The sequence below is a fragment of the Myotis nattereri genome (assembly GCF_964212035.1).
Source record: "Myotis nattereri genome assembly, chromosome: 2".
In the NCBI taxonomy this organism is placed as follows: domain Eukaryota; kingdom Metazoa; phylum Chordata; class Mammalia; order Chiroptera; family Vespertilionidae; genus Myotis; species Myotis nattereri.
This window is the reverse complement of record NC_138076.1, coordinates 106,937,515-106,963,124: the sequence shown is the minus strand read 5'-3', so window position 1 is coordinate 106,963,124 and position 25,610 is coordinate 106,937,515. Positions and strand designations below refer to the sequence as shown.

Sequence of the window (25,610 nt, the reverse complement as noted above, 5' to 3'; positions counted from 1 at the left end):
ACCCTTTTTCTGACTTCAAATCCCCCTCATATAAATGGTACTGACTCAGTCAATGCCACTAAATGCTGAATCCCATACCTTTTAAGAAAATGTCAAAAAATATGGATACAGCAACAAATCCCAAACACCAGTGAATGGATGTGTTCTCTGTATCACTTCAAAGTAACAGACCAACTAACAAAGTATTCCCACACTCACCTGCTGAGCTATGAGATCCAGTCGGCTTTCTAGGGTATTGGAAACTTTTATTTTACGATCCCCATTATAGATCTCAACTCCACCAGCTCTACAAAGAACAGGGGAAATAATTTTTATAGATTTCAGGAAGATAGGAAAGTTTTGGGGTATGGGATGTCTAAATACTATAAGGGGCCAGGCCGGTATGGCTCAGTGGTTGACAATTATGAACCAGTAGGTCAGGGTTTGATTTCTGGTTGGAGCACATGCTTAGGTTGTGGGCTTGATCTCCAGTGTGGGGCATGCAGGAGGCAGCCAATCATGATTTTTTCTTATCACTGAAGTTTCTATCTCTTTCCCTCTCTGAAGTCAATAAAAATCTATACTGATAAAACGGCAATATGCTAATTAGACCAGGAGACCTTCTGGGAGACTTTCCAGACAAAGCCATGGTGGCGGGGTCGAGGCAGAGGAGGTTATGGGCGATCAGATCAGGAGGGGAGGGCAGTTGGGGGTAATCAGGCCAGCAGCGCGGGAGGGACAGTTGGGTGTGAGCAGGCTGGCTGGGGAGGGGGGAGCAGTTGGGGGTGATCAGGCTGGCGGCGGGGACAGTTGGGGGAGAGCAGGCCGGCAGGGAGGGCAGTTGAGGGCGAGCAGGCCAGCAGGCAGAGTGGTTAGGGGTGATCAGGCAGGCAGGCAGGTGAGCGGTTAGGAGTCAGCGTTCCTGGATTGTGAGAAGGATGTCCACAGGGATTGGGCCTAAACCAGCAGTCGGACATCCCCTGAGGGGTCCCAGATTGGAGAGGGTGCAGGCCAGGCTGAGGGACATCCCCCTCATAGACAAAAATAAATGCACCAGGCCACTAGTATGTATGTATGTATGTATATATGTATGTATGTATCTATTTATCTATCTATCTATAAAAGCCCAAGCAACTGAATGACCGGTTGACCAGTTGCTATGACAAGCACTGACCACCAGAGGACAGACGCTCAATGCATGGGATAGGGCTCCCCCCTGGCTGGATCGGGCCTGCAGGGACTGGGCTCCCTCCTATCTGGATCGGGCCTGTGGGGATTGGGCCAAAACCGGCTATCTGACATCCCCCAAGGGGTCCCAGATACTGAGAGGGTGCAGGCCAGGCCGACGGACCCCACTGGCCGACGAATCCATGCACGTGGCCTCTAGTATTTTAAATAAATAAATACTGCAAGGGGCCAATAAACATAAGCAGTAAGCTTGAATAAATTTAAAAAGCTTCTTAGGATTTAAGGTATGGGTGTTAATAAATGTCATTTACCAAGTGACTGCTACATGCCAATTTGATTTTCTGAAATAGCACCAACTTTAATTCTAACAACCAGCAAATCAGAAGGGGGAGAATTTAGTCCTAGTTTACAAATTAACAGATAAAGAATCCTCATCTGAATGTTTCCTCAAGGCCCTATTCTGCTAATTACCAGGGGTACTGATAAGGCAAAGCTGTGTGTCAGATAAAAGATACCATTGTTAACCTTGTACCAAACTCCCTCTTAGAAAGTCCTGCCTCTAGCCTTTTATCATTCCATTCCTGTTTCTCAGCACTTAATAGGCATAAGGCAAAAGGTGTGGTTCTATTACATGGAGCCTCAGGGAATGAAATTCTTTTGCTATACCAAAATTTTACTTTTATCAAATATTTCTTAAATAAGCAGGCTATGACACAAAGTCCGGGTAAGGTTTTGCAAAATTTCTTTGGGAAATTTTAATGGACTGTGACCTTATTATTATTTTCTTACTTCATCCTCCCTCCCAGTCATTGTCTACCTGGCTAATAAGGAAGAACCACAACAGAGTACTAATAGAAAAAAACAGCCACACTTCTATCCTTAAGGCAAAGAGTGCCTTGGAGAAAACTAAAGGCCATTCTCCCAGTGAAAGAAAGCCAGATGTTAAAAGCAGAAATACTCCTTACATCTCCTCAGGCAGGTAGACCTCCTGATCAATTTGGACATCAACATCTTTATTGGTGGCGATTTTGTACATAGGGATTGCTTTTTGCACTGCAGCCTGGAAAAGCAGAAAATGACAGGTTTTAGCAGAAACTTTTTCCCCCCAAAAAATAGAAATAAAAATCCACAAACAATACAAGCAGCTATATATTTCAGGTAAGAGAATAGATGATTTACTAATGGAATGTACAATAGTACAGCTGCTATAGAAAACAGTGTGGTAATTCCTTAAAAAATTTAACATAGAGTTACTATATGATCCAACAATTTTACATCTGGGTACATCAAATAAGTAAAAGCAGAGATTCAAACAGATATTTGTACTCCAATGTGCATAGCGGCACTATTCACAATAGCCAACAGCGAGAAACAACCCAAGTGCCTATCGACAGATGACCAGATAAACAAAATGTGGTGTGCACATACAATTCAGCCTTAAAAAGGAAGGGAATTCTGACTCATGCTACAATATAAGATGAACCTTGTCAAAGTGAACTAAGACACAGCAGGAAAAATACTATGATTCTACTTATATGAGGTACATACAATAGTTAAATTCACAGAGACAGAAAGCAGAATGGTGGTTGCTAGGGGCTGAGGATGAGGGGAATGGGGAGTTAGTGTTTAATAGGGACAGAGTTTCAGTTCGGGAAGATGAAAATGTTGTAAAGATGGATGGTGGTTACTATATGATCCAACAATTCTACATCTGGGTACATCCAAATAAGTAAAAGATGGTTGCACAACAATTCATGTACTTACTGTAATTAAAACAACTGTACATTTAAAATGGTTAGCTTTTTGTTATGTACTTTTTACCAATTTTATAAAGAAAGGAGCTCACTGGGGAAAAAACAGATGAAAATGAATTTTTAACTACTATACTGCAATTAGTGTGATAACACGTAATTAGTGGAAAGTCCTTTGAGCAATACTGTACACACTCTACAAATGTAAATGACATTTCTTTGAAGGAACTTTAATATTTTAATATTTTTCTCTGACAATATTACCAGTTGAGCAAATTTATGCATATATTCTACTCTTCCCTGCTTCTCAAATCTAATGTAGCACCACTTTGGAGAAATACTCATGACACTGGATGTTAACACTTTATTTAGTTTCAAGAAGAAATTTGCTTAACACCTAGCATTATCATTGTGTCATCTAGAAATGGCCAGTTGGCAGTTGGACCTGCTTCCATAGCAAGATTATCACCCTGGTGAATTCTGATGAGTTTTCCTCTCTGTTGTAGAAGTTCATAAACAAGGCTGTTAGCACAACATGGATCCAAGTTACTGACACAGTTTATAAACTAGAACCACAATTTATTAATTTATCATGGAGACCAAGGGGAATGAACACTACGTAATCTGGCTGGTACATTTTCTTCCCTAGAGAAAAGTTATTTGGAGAGACAAATTATAGTAAGAATGAAAATATATCATGTATTATAAATATGATCGCTAAGGGACTAAGTGAAATCAAGCTATATTGAAGAATTTTAATCTGAAGAGCAATTTGATAGCACAGGGTCATAGCTAGGGGAGTACATTCTATGACTTGTGGTTTACCAGCCACAGGCTCCTTCAGCACAGACTGTCAACCTACTACTACAACCTAGGTACATGTCATGGGGCCAGCAGGTCATACCCTTCAGACCAGGGAACCTTCTCACTTGGAAAGGGCATGGAAGAGCACCTTAATATCTGCCCCTGGGACTAAAGCTATGTTTACACTGCTGATCAACCTCTTTTCTGGTAGCCACCTTCTTTCTCTAGGTACAGGATTGTATTAGGTTAGAGCCAAGCCTTGCTGGACTGAGAGCAGTTTGCCACTTTAAGATAGTGTTAACTATGTTTGCTCAATTCTACTAGGTGCTGCCTCTATTGCTGCATTTTCAGAAGATTATGGTATTCTGAAGTCTCCAGAAAGTGGGGAGGGTACTAATTCAAATGGCAACGTGACCTCTTTAAGAAATGAGAAACTGAGGTCACTTAAATGAATATTTCCAATGTGTTAAAACTCTAATCTCCATGGTTGAGCTGTCATCTAAAGGTCAGACACACAGAAACTTAGGGGTGCATTTCATCCCTAAGTTTCTTATCTTTAAAAAAAAAAAAAAAGAGGTCTCTTTCTCTAATCTTTACCTTTACCAGAGGGAAATCCTGTTTCCGGCAACAAACAATCATCCGGGGCTCCAATAACTGGTACAAACCCTATGACACAATCAGATGCAATTATTAAGGAATAAATAGAATGTTTTTATGATTCTTCCATCTAGCTTTGAAAAAAAGTTCCCTTGTAAATTTCCTAAAAAGACACCGCATAATAAAAGAACAAGGAAACACAATCTTGATATCACAAACCAAATAAATATACCCACTGCTCAGGTGGTAGAAACAAAATTTATATGGGAGTCTTATCTTACATCAGCTAAGTTGAAAACAAATATTATTGTAATTAGCATAAGTAAAATAAGGATTCACAGCCAAGGAGTATAGAGTTAAAATGTATACAGCCTTTGGTCTGAACCTCAATATCAAAAGCAAGTATTAGTGGCAAAATCAAATTAGGAAAACTAATTTAAGTTTTAAAAGTTAAAGCTGAAACCCAGCCAGCGTGGCTCAATGGCTGAGCGTCGAACTATGAACCAAGAGGTCACAGTTTGATTCCCGCTCAGGCACATGCCCCCATTGCGGGCTGGATCCCAATGTGGGGCATGCAGGAGGCAACCAATCAATAATACTCTCTCATTATTGATGTTTCTCTCCCTCTCCCTTCCTCTCTGAAATCAATAAAAATATATTTTCAAAAAAAGAAGTTAAAGCTGAAGATTGCAAGCAAATCTGACCCTTGAGTTATGTAAAAAATTAATAATATAAAAGAATGGTAAACCTGGAAGTCTTACTCAACCTGACAGACATTACTGTCTTCTCATGCAGTATACATTTCTCTATTAGAAAAGGAAAAGAGCAAAAGGAAAGAAGCTAAGATGAGAAAAAAAGAAAAAGAGAGCTGGCCTATAATATATTTTGTCAATTTTTTAAGAACTATGGCTATCAACTGTAATAGACCTGGTCTATAAGGGTACCTGGAGGACCAGTCCATCCAGCAGCACTTGGTATCTAGTTGTATCTTTCACCACCTTGCCGAGTCTCTGTTTTGCTTCATTTAGTAGGTCCTACAATGAGTGGAAAAGAAAAAAGTTATCTACATATCGTGAGGCTGATACTAGCTCATGTGCTTGCTTCAGTTTATTGCTGTGCTTCCATTCAACACATTCTCTGAGATATATGATAAACCAGATGCTGTCCTAAGTACATTGATACAAAGAAGCACGAAGCAACATCATGGCTCCCAGGGAGGTCACACTCTAACTAACCTAGAATAGCTCAGATTATTCATCAGTTCAGAAACCAACACAACTGACTAACATGGAAAGAGTTATATGATACAGATTTGAAAAGCAAGCTATTAAAGAGTTATACAAGATGATTCTATTTTTTATTTAAAGAAAAAGACAGGTAACATCTGGATGGAGATGTTACCAATAATGAGTTATCTGCAATAATTCCCTGCTTACCTCTAAGAGGCTAGATTATCAACGATTTTAATATTCTTTATGCTAGTTTGAAAGGTAAATTATGATCAATAATGTTACAAACCACTAATATCCTAGTGACACTCTTTGATTCTAAACTTAAACAACTTCCTTATTAGACTCTGGTTCTCCATGCAGCTCTTCCAAAGAGATATATGTAAATTATTACAGTTGGCGAGTTGGCATGTCAGCTTACACATCAGTATTTTATGAATGTGCCAGGGCAAAACTGTCCACTTGAACCTAGCTGCCTTTATGGAGTCTGAAAATAACAGAATTCTGGACTTCGAAAGCAGGAAACCAAAAGTTATGATGTCAACCTCATAGTCATATCTACTTGGGTGTGCCTAGTTTGAAGAGTTAGCAGACATCCCTCAAAGACATTTCTATCTCATCACTCTTTAAACCATACCACTAGAAATTTCTACTTCAAGATCAATGGATCAGAATTTAAATGTGTTTTTCATCTCCCTAAAAACACACACACACACACACACACACACACACACATTGTGAAATCTAGGGACGTGATAAAGAGCCATCATTCATCCAATACATATTTTGTGTTAGGCATTATTCTTGTCATTTTAACTTAGGTTACCTAATTTAATTCTAAATAAGCTTCAGGTATGTCTTTTCCATTGTACAGAAAACTAGAGGCCCGGGGGTGTCCCTCAGCCCAGCCTGCGCCCTCTGGCAGTCCAGGAGCCCTTAGGGGATGTCCAACTGACCCATGGGGAGTGGGCCTAAGTCAGCAGACATCCTTAGCACTGCCGGGGAGGCGGGAGAGGCTCCTGCCACCACCGCTGCACTCGCCAGCTGTAAGTCTGGCTCAGGGCTTCTGGCTGAGCGGTGCTCCCCCTGGGGGAGCTCACTGACCACCAGGGGGTAGTTCCTGCATCGAGTGTCTGCCCCCTGGTGGTCAGTGTGCATCACAGCAACCAGCAGTTCCACCATTCAGTCGATTTGCATATTAGCCTTTCATTATATGGGATGGAGTGAAACAGACATTCAAACCTCAAAGGGATTCCAAAGCTCTTAATTAAACCTGGAAAGCATCTGGGCAGGGAAGGAAAAACGATAAACAGCAGAGAAAAACAACTAAAAGACTGCAACAGAGACCAAACTTGGTAGCAAAACACCTTGCCTGTTTCCTTTTCATTTTCCCCCTGGTTCTCTATTTTTCACTTTCCTTTTATCTTTTGTCAATATCTTTGTTCTAACGAACTGCTTGACAACTTCCTTTCATAATTTCTTATTCTATGGATAAAGCTAGAAATAAAATGTTTTAAAATAGCAAAATCATACCCTAGTTGGTTTGGTTCAATGGATAGAGCATCATTCTGTGGAATGAAGGGCCCTGGGTTCGATTCGGGGTCAAAGGCACATGCCTGGGTTGGGGGTTCACTCCCCAGCAGGGGGCGTGCAGGAGGCAGCCGATCAATGTTTCTCTCTCATCATTGATGTTTCTATCTTTCTCCCTCTCCCTTCTTCTCTGAAATCATAAAAACATATATATAAAAAAATAAAATAGCAAAATCCATTTAAAGCATGTGTGTGCTTTTATGTACGTGTGACCTTATTTGTTCTATCATTACAGAGAGTGTTTCTTCACCCTGCCATGTCTTTTGTTTACTGTAGTTTGCTAAACTGTAAATAACTAGATGGCAACAAGTTAGACTGCAAAGGGTTACAAAATGTCTTTAGAACTAAAATTATATAAATGTTTATTTTCACAAACTCCTCAATATAAATTAGAAAAATTACAGTTCCAACTGTATACTGAATTCAAGTTCATGCTACAGAATACTTGGACTATACAACTGTTCTAACAGGACCAAAACACTGACAGTTCACATATGTCAACCTCTTCAGTTCCTCAACTGCACACTCCTCAAGCCATTACAATTTAGCTTTCTACCCTCATCCAAATGAAACCACTCTGGTAAAAGTCAGAAATGACATCCTGAATTACCAAATCAAAAATCACTGTGCTTTTTCCTAATTTGATTCCTTGAAGCATAAGATACTATATTAAATTACCATTGTGTTCAAGTTTTTTTTAAATCCTCACCTGAGGATATGTTTATCCTATATATATAAAAGGGTAAAATGCAAATTGTCCCCTCAACCAGGAGTTCGACCAGGGGGCGGGGCTGGCCCGCCAACGGCCCAGGGCCCCTACCCCTGGCTGTGCATGAATTCGTGCACCGGGCCTCTAATGTACACACACACACACACACACACACACACACACACACATTCAGAGAGGAAGGTAAATGGAGAGGAGAGACAGAAACATTAATGATGAGAAAGAATCACTGATTGGCTGCCTCCTGCACACCCACTACTGGGGATTGAGCCGGTAACTGGGGCATGTGCCTTGACCGGGAACTGAACCATGACCTCCTGGGTCATAGGTCAATGTTCAACCACTGAGCCATGCAGGCTGAGCCTGTTTTTTCATTTTTTGTGGAACTTCCATGTTTTCTATAGTGGCTGTACCAATCTGCATTTCCACCAACAATGCATGAGAGTTCCCTTTTCTCCATATCCTCAACACTTGTTTGTTGATTTATTAATAATAGCTGTGAAGTGTAATTATGGTTTTAATTTGCATTTCTCTGCTATTAGTGACATCGGGCATCTTGTCCTATCTGTCTTCTTTGGAGAACTGTCTATTCAGGTCCTTGCACCTCCTGCCACCACCACTGCCCCCCCCCCCCCGCTTTTGGCGGGTAAATATAAAATATTTGTTTTCTTTACAACTGTCTGACTAATGTCTATGAGTCTGTCTCTATTTTGCATGGTAGTTGAGTGTGTTCATTAAATTCCACATGAGTGAAATCTTACAGTACTTGTCTTTCTTTGACTGCTCTATTCATTTTTCAATTGGACTCTTTCCTTCTGTATTTCTAACCTTCATCCATCTATTCAGTTGCCTAATTCAGTAACCCTTAAGTCATTCTTAATTCCTTTCCACTCACTCATCACAACCTGTAAGTCACCAAATCCTGTGTACTCTATCTTTTTAGTATCTCTGCAATGAGGTTCTTGTCTTTTTTGTTGTGGCCTTTCTACTTCTGACTTGAAAGTTAAGCCATAATCTTCTGGCTTCCACTCCCCAGTGTTGCCAGGTCTCTCTAACACAAATCTCAGACTACAACAGTAGTTTTCAACGAGGTTCCCAGACCAACATCAAAATTACTCTGAGCTGCTTATTTAAATACTGATTCCTGACAATAATATAAAAATCTCTGAGATATAAATATTAAGATCCTCCAAGGGATTTTTATGCCTATTAAAGTTTGAGAACTAGCCAAAGGATAAAGTCCATAATCTTCAACAGGCATTCAAGGCTCTGTTAATTGAACCCAAATGTCTGTCTTACCTCATTTCATACCACTACCCACTCTACTACACTATATCCATTTCCTGCATGTGTTGTCAAATTAAGGGCTGTGTTTTTTGTTCAACTTGCTCCATCCCATCTCCTAGCCACTGACTAATTTTTTAACGTTATGTTCAAAAGGCTGTATAGGCAGATCTTGTTTTCTTGTGCTTTACTTTATTGTACTTCATGTTGTAGTTTTTATAAATTGAAGACGAAACCTTCCACCAGCAAAAAGATTATGATTCACTTTATTGTGATCTCGCTTTAAGGCAGTCTGGAATCAAACCCAAAATACCAGAGATTTGCCTGCATGTAAATATTTTCTCCTGTCTAGATCCAGATAGGCAGCAGACACTTATAGGGCCTAGGAAATACAGGACAAGCCTAAGTATATTCTGAAATTAAAATAGCTTACTGTCTCAAGGGAACCCAGCACAATTATGAAATGAAAATATAGGAGAGAAACTAAAAGATCAAGTTAGTACTGAAAAGAGAGAGAATTTTATTTGTGATGATTTCAGTGGTAAGCAGACAAATTCTCTGGTTACTTAGGGAAGATATGTGGTATGAACTAGAATTGCTGATCTGTGTTTCAAAATTATGAAATGTAAACCTCTTCCTCTAGCCCATCTCTTGAAGAAAATGATGGTTAACAATATTTTGAAAAACTATCTGAAGTTGAATCTTTTCCATTTATAAAAACATGTTCATTCCACAAAACTCCCCTCCCTCAAAATTTGAAAATCACTGTTTATGATGGGAGATGTTAGTAAAATGTACTAATATAAAAATTGTGTAAATATTCTGGAGAGAAGAAAAAAAGTTGAGAAGCACTGGTATTGAAAAAGTAAAAAATTTATGAAAAAAGAAGAAAACCCAGATTTTTCTTATATGTATTTTTTAAAATATATTTTACTGATTTTTCACAGAGAGGAAAGGAGAGGGATAGAGAGTAAGAAATATCGATGAGAGAGAAACATTGATCAGCTGCCTCCTGCACACCCGCTAATGGGGATGTGCCTGAAACCAAGGTACATGTCCTTGAACGGAATCGAACCTGGGATCCTTCAGTTTGCAGGCCTACGCTAAAATACAGTTAGGGCTATATGTATTTTTAAAAACACGACTTATATTCAACCTACTAGGATGTTAAATTCCACAAAAGCAAAGACTTACTTTTATTATATCTCTAATACTTAGAGATTATCACTTATTATCACTTAGTAAGCATTCACACATCCTATAACAGTGGTTCTCAACTTTCCTAATGCCGTGACCCTTTAATACAGTTCCTCATGTTGTGGTGACCCCCAACCATAAAATTATTTTCGTTGCTACTTCATAACTACTTTTGCTACTGTTATGAATCGTAATGTAAATATCTGATATGCAGGATGTATTTTCTTTTTTTTTTATTGTATTTTTGCTTAAAGTATTACAAAGAGTATTACATATGTCTCCTATTTTTCCCGCCCTTGACAATCCCCTGGCCTCCCTACCCTCCAGTGTCTTATGTCCATTGGTTATGCTTATATGCATGCATACAAGTCCTTCCATTGATCTCTTACCCTCCGCTCCTGCCCCCCAACCTTCCCCGGCCTTTCCGCTGTAGTTTGACAGTCTGTTCGAGGCTGCTCTGCCTCTGTATCTATTTTTGTTCACAAGTTTATAATGGTCTTTATTATCCATAAATGAATGAGATCATGTGGTATTTTTCCTTCATTGACTGGCTTATTTCACTTAGCATAATGCTCACCAGTTCCATCCATGCTGTTGCAAAAGGTAAGAATTCCTTCTTTTTTTTTTACAGCAGCATAGTATTCCATCGTGTAGATGTACCACAGTTTTCTAATCCATTCATCTACTAATGGGCACTTTCTAGTTCTTTGAGATGTAGAGTTAGATGATTTACTACCATTTTTTCTTGTTTTTTGAGATAGGCCTGTAGAAATATAAACTTCCCTCTCAGGACTGCATTCATTGTGTCCCACAGATTTTGGATTGTTGTGTTTTCATTGTCATTAGTTTCCAGGATGTTTTTAATTTCTTCTTTGATCTCACTGGTAACCCAATCAATATTTAATAACATGCTATTCAGCTTCCAAGTGTTTGAGTATTTTGGGTTGTTTTTATAGTAGTTTATTTCTAATATTATGCCATTGTGGTCTGAGAAGATGCTTGGTATGATTTCAATCTTCTTGAATTTGGGAAGACTTTGTTTGTGACCCAATATGTAGTCTATTTTATTGAAAATGTCCCATGAGCACTTGAGAACGTATATTCCGTGGCTTTGGGGTGAAATGTTCTGAAAGTGTCAATTAAGTCCATCTGATCTAGTGAGTCATTTAGGATTGCTGTTTCTTTGATGATTTTTTGTCTAGAGGATGTATCCAGTGATGTCAGTGGTGTTTTAAAGTCCCCTACTATGATTGTATTGTTGTTATCTCTCCCTTGATACCTTCCAGGAGTTTTTTTATGTATTTGGGTGCTCCTGCATTGGGTGCATATATGTTTATCAGGGTTATATCTTCTTGTTGTATTGATCCCTTTAGTATTATGAAGTGGCCTTCCTTATCTCTTGTTATGGCCTTCACTTTGAGGTCTATTTTGTCTGATATAAGTATTGCTACCCCACTTTTTTTTCATTTCCATTTGCCTGAAAGATATTTTTCCATCCCTTCACTTTCAGTCTGTGCGAGTCCCTTATTCTGAGGTGGGTCCCTTGTAGACAGCAAATATATGGGTCATGGTTTTTTATCCATTCAGCCACTCGATATCTTTTGATTGGAGCATTTAGTCCATTTACGTTTAAAGTTATTATTGAAAGGTACCTGTTTGTAGCCATTTCTGTTTTTTGTGCCTGTTTTCTTTCTGAGCTTTTTATTTCTTCTTTTTACACCAGTCCCTTTAGCATTTCTTGCATTGCTGGCTTGGTGGTGATAAACTCCCTTAGCCTTTTTTTGTCTGTGAAGCTCCTTATTTCCCCTTCAAGTTTGAATGATAGCCTTGCTGGATAGAGTATTCTTGGATTCAGTCCTTTGTTTTGCATCACTTTGTAAATTTCCGTCCATTCTTTTCTGGTCTGATGTGTTTCTGTTGAGAAATCATTTGATAATCTAATGGGAGATCCCTTGTATGTAACTTTCCATCTCTCTCTTGCAGCCTTTAAGATTCTCTCTTTGTCCTGAACATTTGCCATGGTAATTATGATGTGTCTTGGTGTGGGTCTTTTCGAGTTCACCTTGTTTGGGACTCTCTGTGCTTGTGTGACTTTTTTCTTCCCCACCTCAGGGAAGTTTTCTGATATTATTTCTTCAAATAGGTTTTCTAACCCTTGTTCCTCTTTCTGTTGTTCTGGCACCCCTATTATTCGTATGTTTCGTTTCATGTTGTCCCATAGCTCCCTTAGGCTCTCCTCCTGTCTTTTAATTTTTTTTTTCCAATTGCAGTTCAGTTTGGGTGTGTTTTGCTTCCCTGTCTTCTAATTTGCTAATTCGGTCCTCTGCTTCTCCTACTCTACTGTTAAAACTTTCAATGGTGTTTTTTATTGCAGATATATCACTCTTCATTTCTTCTTGGTTCTTACATAATTTTTTGATTTTTTCATCTGTTTCTTTTTGATTCTTACATAAGTTGTTGGTTTTTTCATCTGTCTCTTCTTGCTTCTTGCATAAGTTGTTGATTTTTTCCTCCATCCAATTTATGCATTCTAGGACCCTTAATCTGAATTATTTTTCTGTCATGCTGAATGCCTCTGTTTCACTTAACCGCTTTTCTGACGAGTCCTCCTTTTCTTTCCTTTGGGGGTTTCTTTGTCTATCCATGTTTGATCTCACCGACATGTCTAGATATTGAGTCGTTCAGGGGCTGCTCCTTGGGTGGCAGCGGCTTCTAGGGCTGTGTTTGCTCCTCGGGCGGTTGTGGTAGCAGCTGCTCCTCAGTTGGCAGCAGATCCTCTTGTGGGTGCTGTTCACAGCTATGGTGGCTCCTCTGGTTGGTGTGGGGAGGCTTCACACAGAGCTGCTGTTCCTTGGATGGGGGTGGGCTACACATGCAGCTGCTATTCCTTGAACTGGGGCAGACTGCTCACATGGCTGCTGATCCTTGAATGGGGGCTGGCTGCACGCTGCTGTTGTTCCTCTGATGTGGTGGGCTGCTTGTGGGGCTACTGCTTCTAGGACTTGGACAGGTTGATTGTAAGTCTGTTGCTCCTCGGACAGGGGTGGGCTGCTTGTGAGGCTGCTGCTCTTTGGATGAGAGTGAGCTGCACGCATGGCTGCTCCTCCTCGGACGAGGGCGTGACAATCACCCGGCTGCTGCTTGTTGGACAGGTGCAGGCTGTTGTGGCTCTGCTCCTCGGACCGGTGCGTGCTGCGCAGGGCTGCCACTCCTTGGACGTGGGCAGTCTGCTCGTGTGGCTGCTGCTCCTCGGACCGGGGTGGGCTGCTGCTGCTCCTCGAATGGGGCTGGGCCGCTCACAGAACTGCTGCTCCTCAGATTGGGCAGGCTCCTCGTGCGGCTGCTGCTGCTTGGACGAGGGCAAGATGCTTGTGCAGCTGCTGCTCCTCGGACTAGTGCAGGGTGTGTGCAGCTGCGTCTCCTCGGATGGGGGCAGGCTGTGCATGGCTACCGCTCCTCAGACGTAGGAAGACTGCTTGTGCGGCTGCTGCTCCTCGGACAGGTCGGACTGCTCGCATGGTTGCTCCTCCTCGGACGGGGAATCGGGTCGCTCACACAGCTGCTGCTCCTTGGACAGGGGCAGGCCACGTGAGGCTGCTGCTCTTAGGCTCAAGGCAGGCTGCTCACGGGGCTGATGCTCCCTGGACAAGAGTGTGCCGCTCACGTGTCTGCTTCTCATGTGGTTAAAGAAATAATGTGAAAAGAAGTAGGAAATAAAGGAACAAACAAAAATAAGGAGAACAAAGCAAAAAGCAAAAAAAAAAAAAAAAAAAAGCTAACAAAATAATAATAAAAAAATAAAAATGAAAAATTGAAATGTCATTCCTTTGGCTGGCTTAAGATCCCAGTTCTCTGGAGTGTCTGTGATTTTTTGTTGTTGTTGTTTGCAGGATGTATTTTCATTGTTACAAATTGAACATAATTAAAGCATAGTGATTAATCACAAAAACAATATGTAATTATGTTTTCCAATGGTCTTAGGTGGCCCCTGTGAAAGGGTCGTTCGACCCCCAAAGGGGTCGCAACCCACAGGTTGAGAACTGCTGTCCTATAAAATAAAAGCCTAATATGCTAAGTGTCCGGTTGTCCAGTCGTCTGTTCAACCAATCAAAGCATAATAAGCTAATGATATGCTAAGACCATTCAACTGCTTGCTATGACATGCACTGACCACCAGAGGGCAGTTGTTCCAAATGGCAGGTTAGCTTGCTGCTGGGGTCTGGCCCATCGGGACTGAGCGAGACGGACTGGACATGCCCTGGAGCCCTCCTGTGGTCCCTCTCTGGCTGGCCAACCTCCCATGTCCCTCCCCAGCCCTGATTGTGCACCGGTGGGGGTCCCTTACCTTGGCCTGCACTCTCACAATCCGGGACCCCTCAGGGGATGTCGGAGAGCTGGTTTCCACCCAATCCCACAGGCCAGGCGAAGGGACCCCACTGGTGCACGATTCGTGCACTGGACCTCTAGTTTGATAAATAAATGACTGATCTGAACTTTAGGTATCATGCTATATCCATGACAACTAAAATTTCCTTATAAAGCCAAACTAGTAGTTATTTATGTATTTTAAAGGATTTAAAGCAGTTTCCAATAAAAACTTAAATTAGTATTTTAAAATTAGAAAAAAAACACAAAACATTATTAAAATATAATTGTATTGATTTTAGAGGAAGGGAGAAGGAGAGGGAATTAGAAACATCAATGTGAGGGAACATTATCAATCAGCTGCCTTCTGCACATCCCCTTCTGGGGATCAAGTTCAAAATCAGGCATGTCCCCTGACTGGGAATGGAACCACAATCTCTTGGTTCCTGAGTTGACATCAACCACTGAGCCAAACTAGCCAGGTGAGCTGATTATTTTTCTTAAAACAGCTTGTCCTTCTAACTTCCCATTTTTGTTAGTGAAACGACCATTCTCCTAGTTAGCGAGGCCTGAAATTCAGTATTTGGTGTTGAACGTGGAAGAGGAGGAATCAATCAGTAATCAACATCTGGAATGTCTTCCAATAAAATGTGCCAACACTGACACCGTGCCAGATTAATCTAATATAAACCACATCTTATGAAATCAGTTTGTTTCTTTAATTATTCAAAAAAATGGTATGTTTTCCATTTACTCAAGTTTTATAGCTTTTTCATATAGATCTTATTCACTTAAATTTATTCCCAAAAATTAAATAATTTTTGTAGCTATTATAAAGAGATTTACTTTTTATTTTACTTGCTAATTGGTTATTGTTTGCATAGAGAAAAACTCAATTCCTGTAAGTTCTCTGTGTAACCAGTCATCTTTTGAAAGAATTACCAGTTCTTACTGTTCTTTTCTGTATAGATTATATGTGCAAAAATAATTGTTTCTTCCTTTCCAATATTTATATAACTTATTTCTCCACTTTATAAGGAATCTAGGTCCTCTAAAATAACAAAGAATAACAGTGGAATATCAGCAGGCATCCTTGTTTAGTTCCTGAATACAATTCTAATACCTCTAGGCTTTCCCAACTAAATGGCATGTTTCTGGAGGCTTTCTGTCCTCTTCCTAGGACAACAGTACTTCCCAAATGGTTTTCTTTTTCTTTTTCTTTTTTTTTTTTTTAAATATATTTTATTGATTTTTTACAGAGAAGGGAGAGGGATAATGAGTAAGAAACATTGATGAGAGAAACATCGATCAGCTGCCTCCTGCACACTCCCTACTGGGGATGTGCCTGCAACCAAGGTACATGCCCTTGACCAGAATCTAACCTGGCACCCTTCAGTCCACAGGCCGATGCTCTAGCCACTGAGCCAAACCGGTTAGGGCCCAAATAGTTTTCTTGTGTTTAACCTTTTCCCTGTTAAACTTAGTCTATACACTCATACATGGACCTTATTTATGATAGTCCCCATAAAATAAAATAAAAACTTCAATGACGCTTTCTATTGAAAGTAGGCGAACCTCTTTAACCTGTACTTATGCCTTATATTAACTCTAGCCTACATTTCTAAACTCCATAGTGCCTATCACCCTCATATATGTTGTCAATCCATGACATGCTGTATGATCCAGAAGGGTATATGAGTTCTGTTAGATCAGAGGGTCCTTTAAGACAGGAATATATCTTATTCATTTTTATACTTATGTTCTCTCACTCTCAAAATCATCCTATATAATAAAAGCCTAATATGTAAATTGTCCCCTCTGGCGGTCATTTGACCAGGAGTTCGACCACTCGCTATGACATGCGCTGACTACAGGAAGCGATGTGGAACATGGCAGGTGTCAGCGATGCAGCATTGGTAGCGGGCGGCAGTGGAGGCACTGCCTTCCCCAATGGGCCCCAACAAGAGTGGGACCACAGCGGGATGGTGGAGCAGATGGGTGGGCAGCGCCAGGCAAAGGTGGGTGTGGGAGGGGGCCCTGATAGCCCCGCAGATGGCAACCAGTGGTGGAGGCAAGGGGTGGGGCCACTGCCTGGCTCCCAGGCACTGAGGGAGCCAGGTGGGAGCCCTATCGCCCCACCAATTGCCCCGCAGACAGCAACCAGTGGCAGTGGCGGGTGACGGGGCCACCACTTGGCTCCAAGGGGCTGATGGAGAAAGGGCAAATAGCAGTATTAAAATCTTTTTTCTAATTATTTTCCTTTCAATGTGCACAAATCCGTGCATGGGGCCACTAGTTCAACTCTTTAATTAGCTAATGTTAACTAGTGAGTTCTCTATTAATAGGCAAATAAATATAATTTCATAACTAATAGAGACTAATTACTCACTGTAACAAGATCATCTCTTGCTCTGAGGACTTTGAGTCTTGCTTGATTCATCATATTGGACATCTGACTGCAAAAGATAGAAAAAAATAGTATCAGTACAGTATGAAAAACAAAAACCATTGAGAAGTCCACTAAAATTCACTTAATTATTTCTACCAACTTATTTTTTTTTTTTAGACTATACTTGAATTTTCTTTTCTTTTTTTTATTATTAGTTAAGGTATTACAAATGTGTCCACATCCCCCCCATTAACCCCCAACCTCCCCCCCACACACAAACTCATACTCCCATCCCCCTGTTGTCCATGTCCATTGGTTTGGCTTATATACATGTATACAAGTCCTTCGGTTGATCTCTTCCCCTTAACCCCACCCTCCCCTACTTTCCTTCTGGGGATTGATTGCTGATCGCTGTTTCTCAGTCTTTGGGTCTGTCCCTTTTCATCAGTCTATGTTGTTCTCTATAATCCACAAATGAGTGAGATCATGTGGTATTTCTCTTTCTCTGACTGGCTTATTTCACTTAGCATAATGCTCTCCAGTTCCATCCATGCTGTTGCAAAAGGCAAGAGTTCCTTTTTTTTTACCGCAGCGTAGTATTCCATTGTGTATATGTACCACAGTTTTCTAATCCACTCATCTGCTGATGGGCTGTTTCCAAATCTTAGCTATGGTGAATTGTGCTGCTATGAACATAGGGGTGCATATATCTTTTCTTATTGGCGTTTCTGGTTTCTTGGGATATATTCCTAGTAGTGGGATCACTGGGTCAAATGGGAGTTCCATTTTTAGTCTTCTGAGGTAGCTCCATACTGTTCTCCACAGTGGCTGCACAAGTCTGCATTCCCACCAGCAGTGCAGAAGGGTTCCTTTTTCTCCACATCCTCTCCAACACTTGTTGTTTGTTATTTTTTTCTTTTAAATCTTCATTGTTGAGAATATTACAGAGGTCACCCTTTTTACTCCCATCCGTCCCCTCCACCCAGTTTCTGGCCCACCCCAGGCCTAAACCACCCTACTGTCTGTGTCGATAGGTAAGACATTTGGTTAATCTCTTCTCCCCGCTCCCACCCACTTCCCTCTGAGATTTGTCAATTTATTCCATGTTTCTATGCCGACTCAATTTTATTCACCAGTTTATTTTGTTCATTAGATTTATGGTTGGTTATTTTGATTGTTATATTCAATTGTTGATAGATATGTGTCTGTTGCCTTTTACTGTTGATATATTTTATCTCTTTCTCCTTCTTCTCCTTCCTATTCTTACAGAATACCCTTCAACATTTCATGTAATAATGGTTTGGTGGTGGTGAACTACTTTACTTTTTTTCTGGTTTGTAAAGTTCTTTATCTGACCCTCAATTCTAAATGAGAGTTGCTGAGTAATCTTGGTTGTAGGTACTTACTATTCATCACTTTCAGTATTTCTTGCCACTCCCTTCTGGCCTGCAAAGTTTCTGTTGAGAAGTCAACTAACAGTACTATGGGTGCTCCCTTGTAGGTAACTGCTTATCTCGTGCTGCTTTTAAGATTCTATCTGTCCTTAAGCCTTGGCATTTTAATTATAATGTATTTTGGTGTGGGCCTCGTTGGGTTCCTCTTGTTTGGGACTCTCTGAGGTTCCTAAACTTGTAAGTCTATTTCTTTTACCAAGTAGGGGAAGTGTTCTGTCATTATTTCTTCAAATAGGTTTTCAGTATCTTGCTCTCTCTCATCTCCTTCTGACACCCCCATAACGCAAATGTTGGTAGGCTTGAAGTTGTTTCAGAAGCTCCTTACACTATATTCATGTTTTTGGACTTTTTTCTTTTTGCTCTTCTAATTGGGTGCTTTTCGCTTCCTCATATTCCAAATCCTTGATTTGATTCTCAGAATCCTCTACTCTACTGTTGAAACCTTGTAAATTATTCTTTATTTCAGTTAGTGTATGCTTAACTTCTGACTGGTCCTTTTTCATGTCTTTGACATTCTCACTAAGATCCTTGAAAGTTTCATGAAGATCCTTGAATAAGCTTATAACATGGTTTTGATTTCTGTATTCAGCAGTTTTCTCACTTCCATTTCTTTCAATTGTGACATGCTTCTTTGTCTCCCCATTTTGGCTGCTTCCCTGTGTTTCTTTTTATGTATTAGGTAGAGATGCTATGTCTCCTGGAATTGGTAAAGTGGCCTTGTATAGTAGGTGTCCTGTAGGACCCAATGGCTCAGTCTCCCCGGTCACCTGATATGGCACTCTAGGGACCCTGTGTGGGCTGTGTGCAGTCTTATTGGAGTTGAGCTTTGATTGCTGTTGGTGTCACTGGGAGGAGTTGACCTCCAGGCCAATTGGCTATAAGGACCAGCTGCGACTACAGAGGGAGAGCTGCTATGCAGGAGACACTCCTATGGAGCAGGACTTACTTAAGGGAGGTTTTGGTGCTCACTGAGTCTGCTTCTTGAGTGTGTTACTTGTGGATGTGTAGATTTGTAATATGGTATGGTCTGAGGCTGTCAAATGGGTGCATTGGCTCTGGGGCTTCCAGGGAGATGCAAAGTCAGCCTCTGGAGTCACCCAGCAGGAACTATAGAGAGGTCTGCAGATGACTGCTACTTGTATTGGGCCTGTGAAGCAAGGCAGGCTGAAGCTAGTGCCGGGTCTTGGGCCTTTTACTGATAGGTTTGGGGGCATGCTATTACCACCTTCAGCTTGTTTGACAGATTTTTAACAAGATTTGAAGCCTGAGCTAGGACAGGCCATTCATATGGAAAAGCAACTGCAAACAGCTTGGGTGGGGCTACAAACTTGATGGGGCAGAGTCTCAGGGAATCTTCAGGGTGGAACAAAGTTTACTCCAGGCTGAGGGAGACTCAGATATAGCTGCTAGTCAGCCCTGAGATAGGGGAGGTCCCAGCACTGGAACAATGTCCCTTGTAAGTACCCCAACTGGGAGAAAACCGACCCCAAGTTTCTGCCCCCATGCCAGACAATCCAGTTCCTCCCCATATGTGCCTGGGTTCCCCAGGACTGGAGCTTGGAGGAAGTGGAACCGTGTAAGATTGTGCCTGGGCAATTTTTTTATCTTTAATTTCTTTATTGGTTAAGGTATTACAAATGTGTCCTTACCCCCCCCCCCCCCCCCATTAACCCCCAACCGCCCCGCCCCCTCATGTTCTCATCCCCCTGTTGTCCATGTCCATTGGTTTGGCTTATATGCATGCATACAAGTCCTTTGGTTGATCTCTTCCCCTTACCCCCCCCCCCCACCCCACTTTCCCTCTGGGGATTGATAGTCTGATTGTTCTTTCTCTGTCTTTGGATCTGTCCCTGTTCATCAGTCTATGTTGTTCTCTATATTCCACAAATGAGTGAGATCATGTGGTGTTTATCTTTCTCTGACTGGCTAATTTCACTTAGCATAATGCTCTCCAGTTCTATCCATGCTGTTGCAAATGGCAAGAGATCCTTCTTTTTTACCGAAGCGTAGTATTCCATTGTGTAGATGTACCACAGTTTTTTAATCCACTCATCAGCTGATGGGCACTTAGGCTGTTTCCAAATCTTAGCTATGGTGAATTGTGCTGCTATGAACATAGGGGTGCATATATCCTTTCTGATTGGTATTTCTGGTTTCTTGGGATATCGGAGTTCCATTTTTAGTTTTTTGAGGAAACTCCATACTGTTCTCCACAGTGGCTGCATGAGTCTGCATTCCCACCAGTAGTGCAGAAGGGTTCCTTTTTCTCCACATCCTCTCCAACACTTGTTGTTTGTTGATTTGTTGATGACAGCCATTCTGGCAGGTGTGAGATGATACTGCATTGTTGTTTTGATTTGCATCTCTCGTATAATTAGTGACTTTGAGCATGTTTTCATATGTCTTTCAGCCTTCTGTATGTCCTCTTTCGAAAAGTGTCTATCTAGGTCCATGGCCCATTTTTTGATTGGATTGTTTATCTTCCTATTGTTAAGTTGCATGAGTTCCCTGTAGATGTTGGAGATTAAACCCTTATTGGTGATATCAATGGCAAATATGTTCTCCCATGCAGTGGGCCTTCTTGTTGTTTTGTTGATGGTTTCCTTTGCTGTACAAAAGCTTTTTATTTTGATGTAGTCCCATTTGTTTATTTTTTTAAATAAATCTTTATTGTTCAGACTATTACAGTTTCCCTCCCCCCCCCCCCGGAGCTCCCCTCCACCCAGTTCCCACCCCACCCTCTGCCCTTACCCCCCACTGTCCTCATCCATAGGTGTATGTTTTTCTTGCCGGGTCATACACATGGAAAATGTAGCTATTTCCATCCATGACGTGTCCCTGTATTCAGTCTCCCAGGGGCCGTCGCAGCCTCCCAGGGACTGTCTCAGCCTCCCAGGGTTGTCTCGGCCTCTCAGAGACGGTCTCGGCCTCCCAGGGGCCGTCTCAGCCTCACAGGGACTGTCTCAGCCTCACAGGGGCAGTCCCCATTTGTTTAGTTTCTCTTTAGTTTCCATTGCCTTAGGAGCAGTATCAGAGAAGGAATTTCTTCGGCATATGTTTGCGATTTCGCTACCTGTGGATTCCTCTAGTATTTTTATGGTTTTCCATCTTACGTTTAAGTCTTTTATCCATTTTGAGTTTATTTATGTGTATGGTGTGAGTTGGTGGTCTAGTTTCATCTTTTTGCATGTATCTGTCCAATTTTCCCAACACCATTTATTGAAGAGACTGTCTTGACTCCATTGTATGCTCTTGCATCCTTTGTCAAATATTAATTGGGCATAGTGGTTTGGGTCGATTTCTGGGTTCTCTATTCTATTCCATTGATCTATATGTTTGTTCTTGTGCCGGTACCACGCTGTTTTAAGAACAGCAGCTTTGTAATACAGCTTGATATCTGGTATTGAGATCCCACCTACGTTGTTCTTCTCTCTCAGGATTGCTGCAGCTATTCGAGATCTTTTTTTTATTCCAGATGAATTTTTGGAACGTTTGTTCTAGATCTGTGAAATATGCCATTGGTAATTTAATGGGGATTGCATTGAATCTATAGATTGCTTTGGGTAGTATGGACATTTTGATGATGTTGATTGTACCAATCCATGAACACAGTATGTTCTTCCATCTGTTTATGCCTTCCTTTATCTCTTTTTTCAGTGTCCTGTAGTTTTCTGCATATAGGTCTTTTACCTCCTTAGATAAATTTATTCCTAGGTATTTTAACTTTTTTGGTAGGATGGTAAATGGGGTTGCTTTTTTAGTCTCACTTTCTGTAAGTTCACTATTGGTGTATAGAAATGCCTCAGATTTCTTGGCATTAATTTTGTATCCTGCTACATTGTTGAATTCATTCATTAAGTCTAATAATTTTTTGATGGAGTCTTTAGGATTCTCTATGTACAGTATCACGTCATCTGCAAGAGGACAGTTTTACTTCCTCTTTTCCAATTTGGATGCCTTCTATTTCTTCTTCTTGCCGAATTGCAATGGCTAACACTTCCAGTGCTATGTTGAACAGGAGTGGTGAGAGGGGGCATCCCTGTCTTGTTCCTATTATTAGGGGAAATGGTTTTAGTTTTTGTGAATGATTATGATGTTGGCTGGGGTTTGTCATATATGGCTTTTATTATGTTGAGGTATGATCCTTCTATTCCTACCGTGCTGAGAGTTTTTATCAAAAATGGGTGTTTTCGATTTTGTCAAATGCTTATTCTGCATCAATTGATATGACAATGTGGTTTTTATCTCTCAATTTGTTTATGTGATGTATTATGTTTATTGATTTGCGGATATTGTACCATCCTTGCATCCCTGAGATAAATCCTACTTGTTCATGGTGTATAATCTTTCTGATGTACTGCTGGATCCGATTTGCTAGAATTTTGTTGAGGATTTTGGCATCTATGTTCATGAGGGATATTGGCCTGTAATTCTCTTTCATTGTGTTGTCTTTATCTGGTTTTGGTATTAGGGTGATTCTGGCTTCATAGAATGAGCTGGGAAGTGTTCCTTCCTCTTGAATTTTTTTGGAATAGTCTGAGGAGGATAGGTTTTAGTTCTTTCTTGAATGTTTGGTAAGACTCCCCCGTGAAGCTGTCTGGCCCTGGGCTTTTGTTTGCTGGAAGCTTTTAGATGACTGCTTCAATTTCTTCCATAGTTATTGGCCTACTGAGATTTTTAGATTCTTCCTGATTGAGTTTGGGAAGGTTGTATTTTTCTAGGAATATGTCCATTTCCTCCAGGTTGTCTAGTTTGTTGGAGTAGAGTTGTTCATAGTATTTTTTAACAATCCTTTGTATTTCTGTGGGGTCTGTTGTTATTTCTCCTCTTTCATTTCTGATTTTATTTGGGTCCTCTCTCTTTGTTTCTTGATGAGCCTGTTTAGAGGTTCATCAACCTTGTTTATCCTTTCAAAGAACCAGTTCTTGGTTTTGTTGAGTGCCTGGGCAATTTAAAAGGAAAACTTGGGTCTCCAGCAGCCTCCTTCTTATTCAGCCACAACCCCCACTGGTTTTTACAGCCCGCAGTTGCGGGGGCTTCTCTTCCCACCTTTGGAAACCTGGGGTAGGGGACTCTGTGGGGCTGGAACCCCTTGCTCCTGAGAGGCTGTCTCCACAGAGACAATCTGCCTCCTGATTAAAATTATGGCACATGTGGGCGTCGGATCAGCCTGTTCTGGACCTCTGCCCCTCCTACCAGTCTCAATGTGCTTTCTTTTTTACTTTTCTAGTTATAGGACTTGCGATCAGCCCGATTTTAGGCAGTTCTGAATGATGGTTGCTCTGTATTTTAATTGTAATATTTTTTTTTATTGATTTCAGAATGGAAGGGAGAGGGAGAGAGAGATAGAAACGTCAGTGATGAGAGAGAATCATTGATCAGCTGCCTCCTACACAGCCCTTACTGGGATTGAGTCCGCAACGCAGGCATGTGCCTTTGACCGGACTTGAACCCAGGAACCTTCAGTCTGCAGGGTGATGCTCTTTCCACTCAGCCGAAGCAGGTACAACTTAGTTGTAATTTTGATGTGGTCATGGGAGGCTGCAAGCACAGGTGTTTACCTACGCTGCCATCTTGTTTCTCCTCTACAAACATATTTTCAAAGATAAAGAAATATTTATTAAGTACTTACCAAGTGGCAAGCAATTTCGTATCTGTTATTCCAGTTTAATCTTTCAGTAATTCTAGGAGAATTCCATTATCACAAATGAGCAAAGAAAAGTTAAGCAACTTGCCCAAGGTCAGATATGTAGTAACTAATCCATTTAAGTCCTGAACCCATACTTGCTTGACTTTGAAGCATCTGCTCTGTCCTCTGGTCCCACTATCTTTATAAAACTTCTTTAGTTTTATACTGAGACCAGGATTTACTTACATTTTTTTCTGCTGCTCTATCTGCTTTTCTTTCTTCTCATAGTATTCCATAATCTTCAGTCTTTGGGTTTGCACAAGACGACCTTTCTCAATGTTGAACTCTTCTTCTGCCTACAAGGGAATTAGTTCGTGAACAAGACCAGCTAGGGCATAACACTGACAGTTTTGAGACTATCCCTTTGTTTATATATTAACTAGAGGCCCGTTGCATGAAATTCGTGCACGGGGGTTGGAGGGGGGGTTTCCCTCAGCCCAGCCTGCACCTTCTCCAATCCGGAACCCCTCAGGGGATGTCCGGCTGCCGGTTTAGGCCTGAACCGGCAGTCGGACATCCCTCTCACAATCCGGGACCACTGGCTCCTAACTGCTCACATGCCCGCCTGCCTGATCACCCCTACTGGTCCCCCTGCCAGCCTGATCACCCCTAACAGCCTCTGCCTGCCAGCCTGGTTGCCCCCAACTGCATCCCCCACCAGCCTGGTATCCCCTAACTGCCCCCCTTTCCCCCGCCAGCATGGTCGCCCCTTACTGCCCCACCTGCTGGCCTGGTCGCCTCCAACAGCCCCCATCTGCTGGCCTAGTCACCCCCCACCTGCTGGCCCGGTTGCCTCCAACAGCCCCCATCTGCTGGCCTAGTCACCCCCAACTGCCCCTCCCCCGCCGGCCTGGTCACCCCCAACTACCCCCTTGCCAGCCTTGTTGCCCCTCACTAACCCCCCTGCTGGCCTGGTCGCCCCATGCAGCCTGCTGCTCAGTCATTTGGTTGTCCCTCACTTAACCCCCATGCCAGCCTGGTCGCCCCAATCAGCCTGTTCAGTCGTCCATTCGGTTGCGATGGCCCTTGGCTCTTTACATATATACTATAGGCCCGGTGCACAAAAATTTGTGCACTCGGGGGAAGGGAGGGTCCCTCAGACCGGCCTGTGCCCTCTTGCAGTCTGGGACCCCTCGGGAGATAACGACCTGCTGGCTTAGGCCTGCTCCCGGGTGGCAGAGGGCAGGCCCAATCCCTAGGTGCAGCCCCTGGTCGGGCTCAGAGCAGGGCTGATTGGGGAGTTGGGGCGCCTTCCCCTGTCATGCACAGAGCAGGGCAGATTGGGAGGTTGCGATGCCACCCTCAGTCACGCTCAGGGTAGGGCCGATTGGGGGGTCAGGGCACCGCCCCGTCACACTCAAGGCAGG

At 41.9% G+C, this 25,610-nt stretch overlaps 1 protein-coding gene across 1 annotated transcript in view; it reads right to left on the bottom strand.

Moving 5' to 3' along the window:
- Positions 1 to 25,610, bottom strand: part of ATP6V1E1 (ATPase H+ transporting V1 subunit E1) — a 55,619-nt gene that overhangs the window by 2,438 nt on the left and 27,571 nt on the right. Inside the window, exons 3-8 of the mRNA XM_081083530.1 lie at positions 24,430 to 24,539; positions 17,101 to 17,167; positions 5,264 to 5,353; positions 4,320 to 4,388; positions 2,133 to 2,227; positions 199 to 286 (exon numbers count right to left, since the gene is read on the bottom strand). Coding sequence (XP_080939656.1) covers positions 199 to 286; positions 2,133 to 2,227; positions 4,320 to 4,388; positions 5,264 to 5,353; positions 17,101 to 17,167; positions 24,430 to 24,539 — 519 coding nt within the window. The remainder of the gene's footprint in view (positions 1 to 198; positions 287 to 2,132; positions 2,228 to 4,319; positions 4,389 to 5,263; positions 5,354 to 17,100; positions 17,168 to 24,429; positions 24,540 to 25,610) is intronic.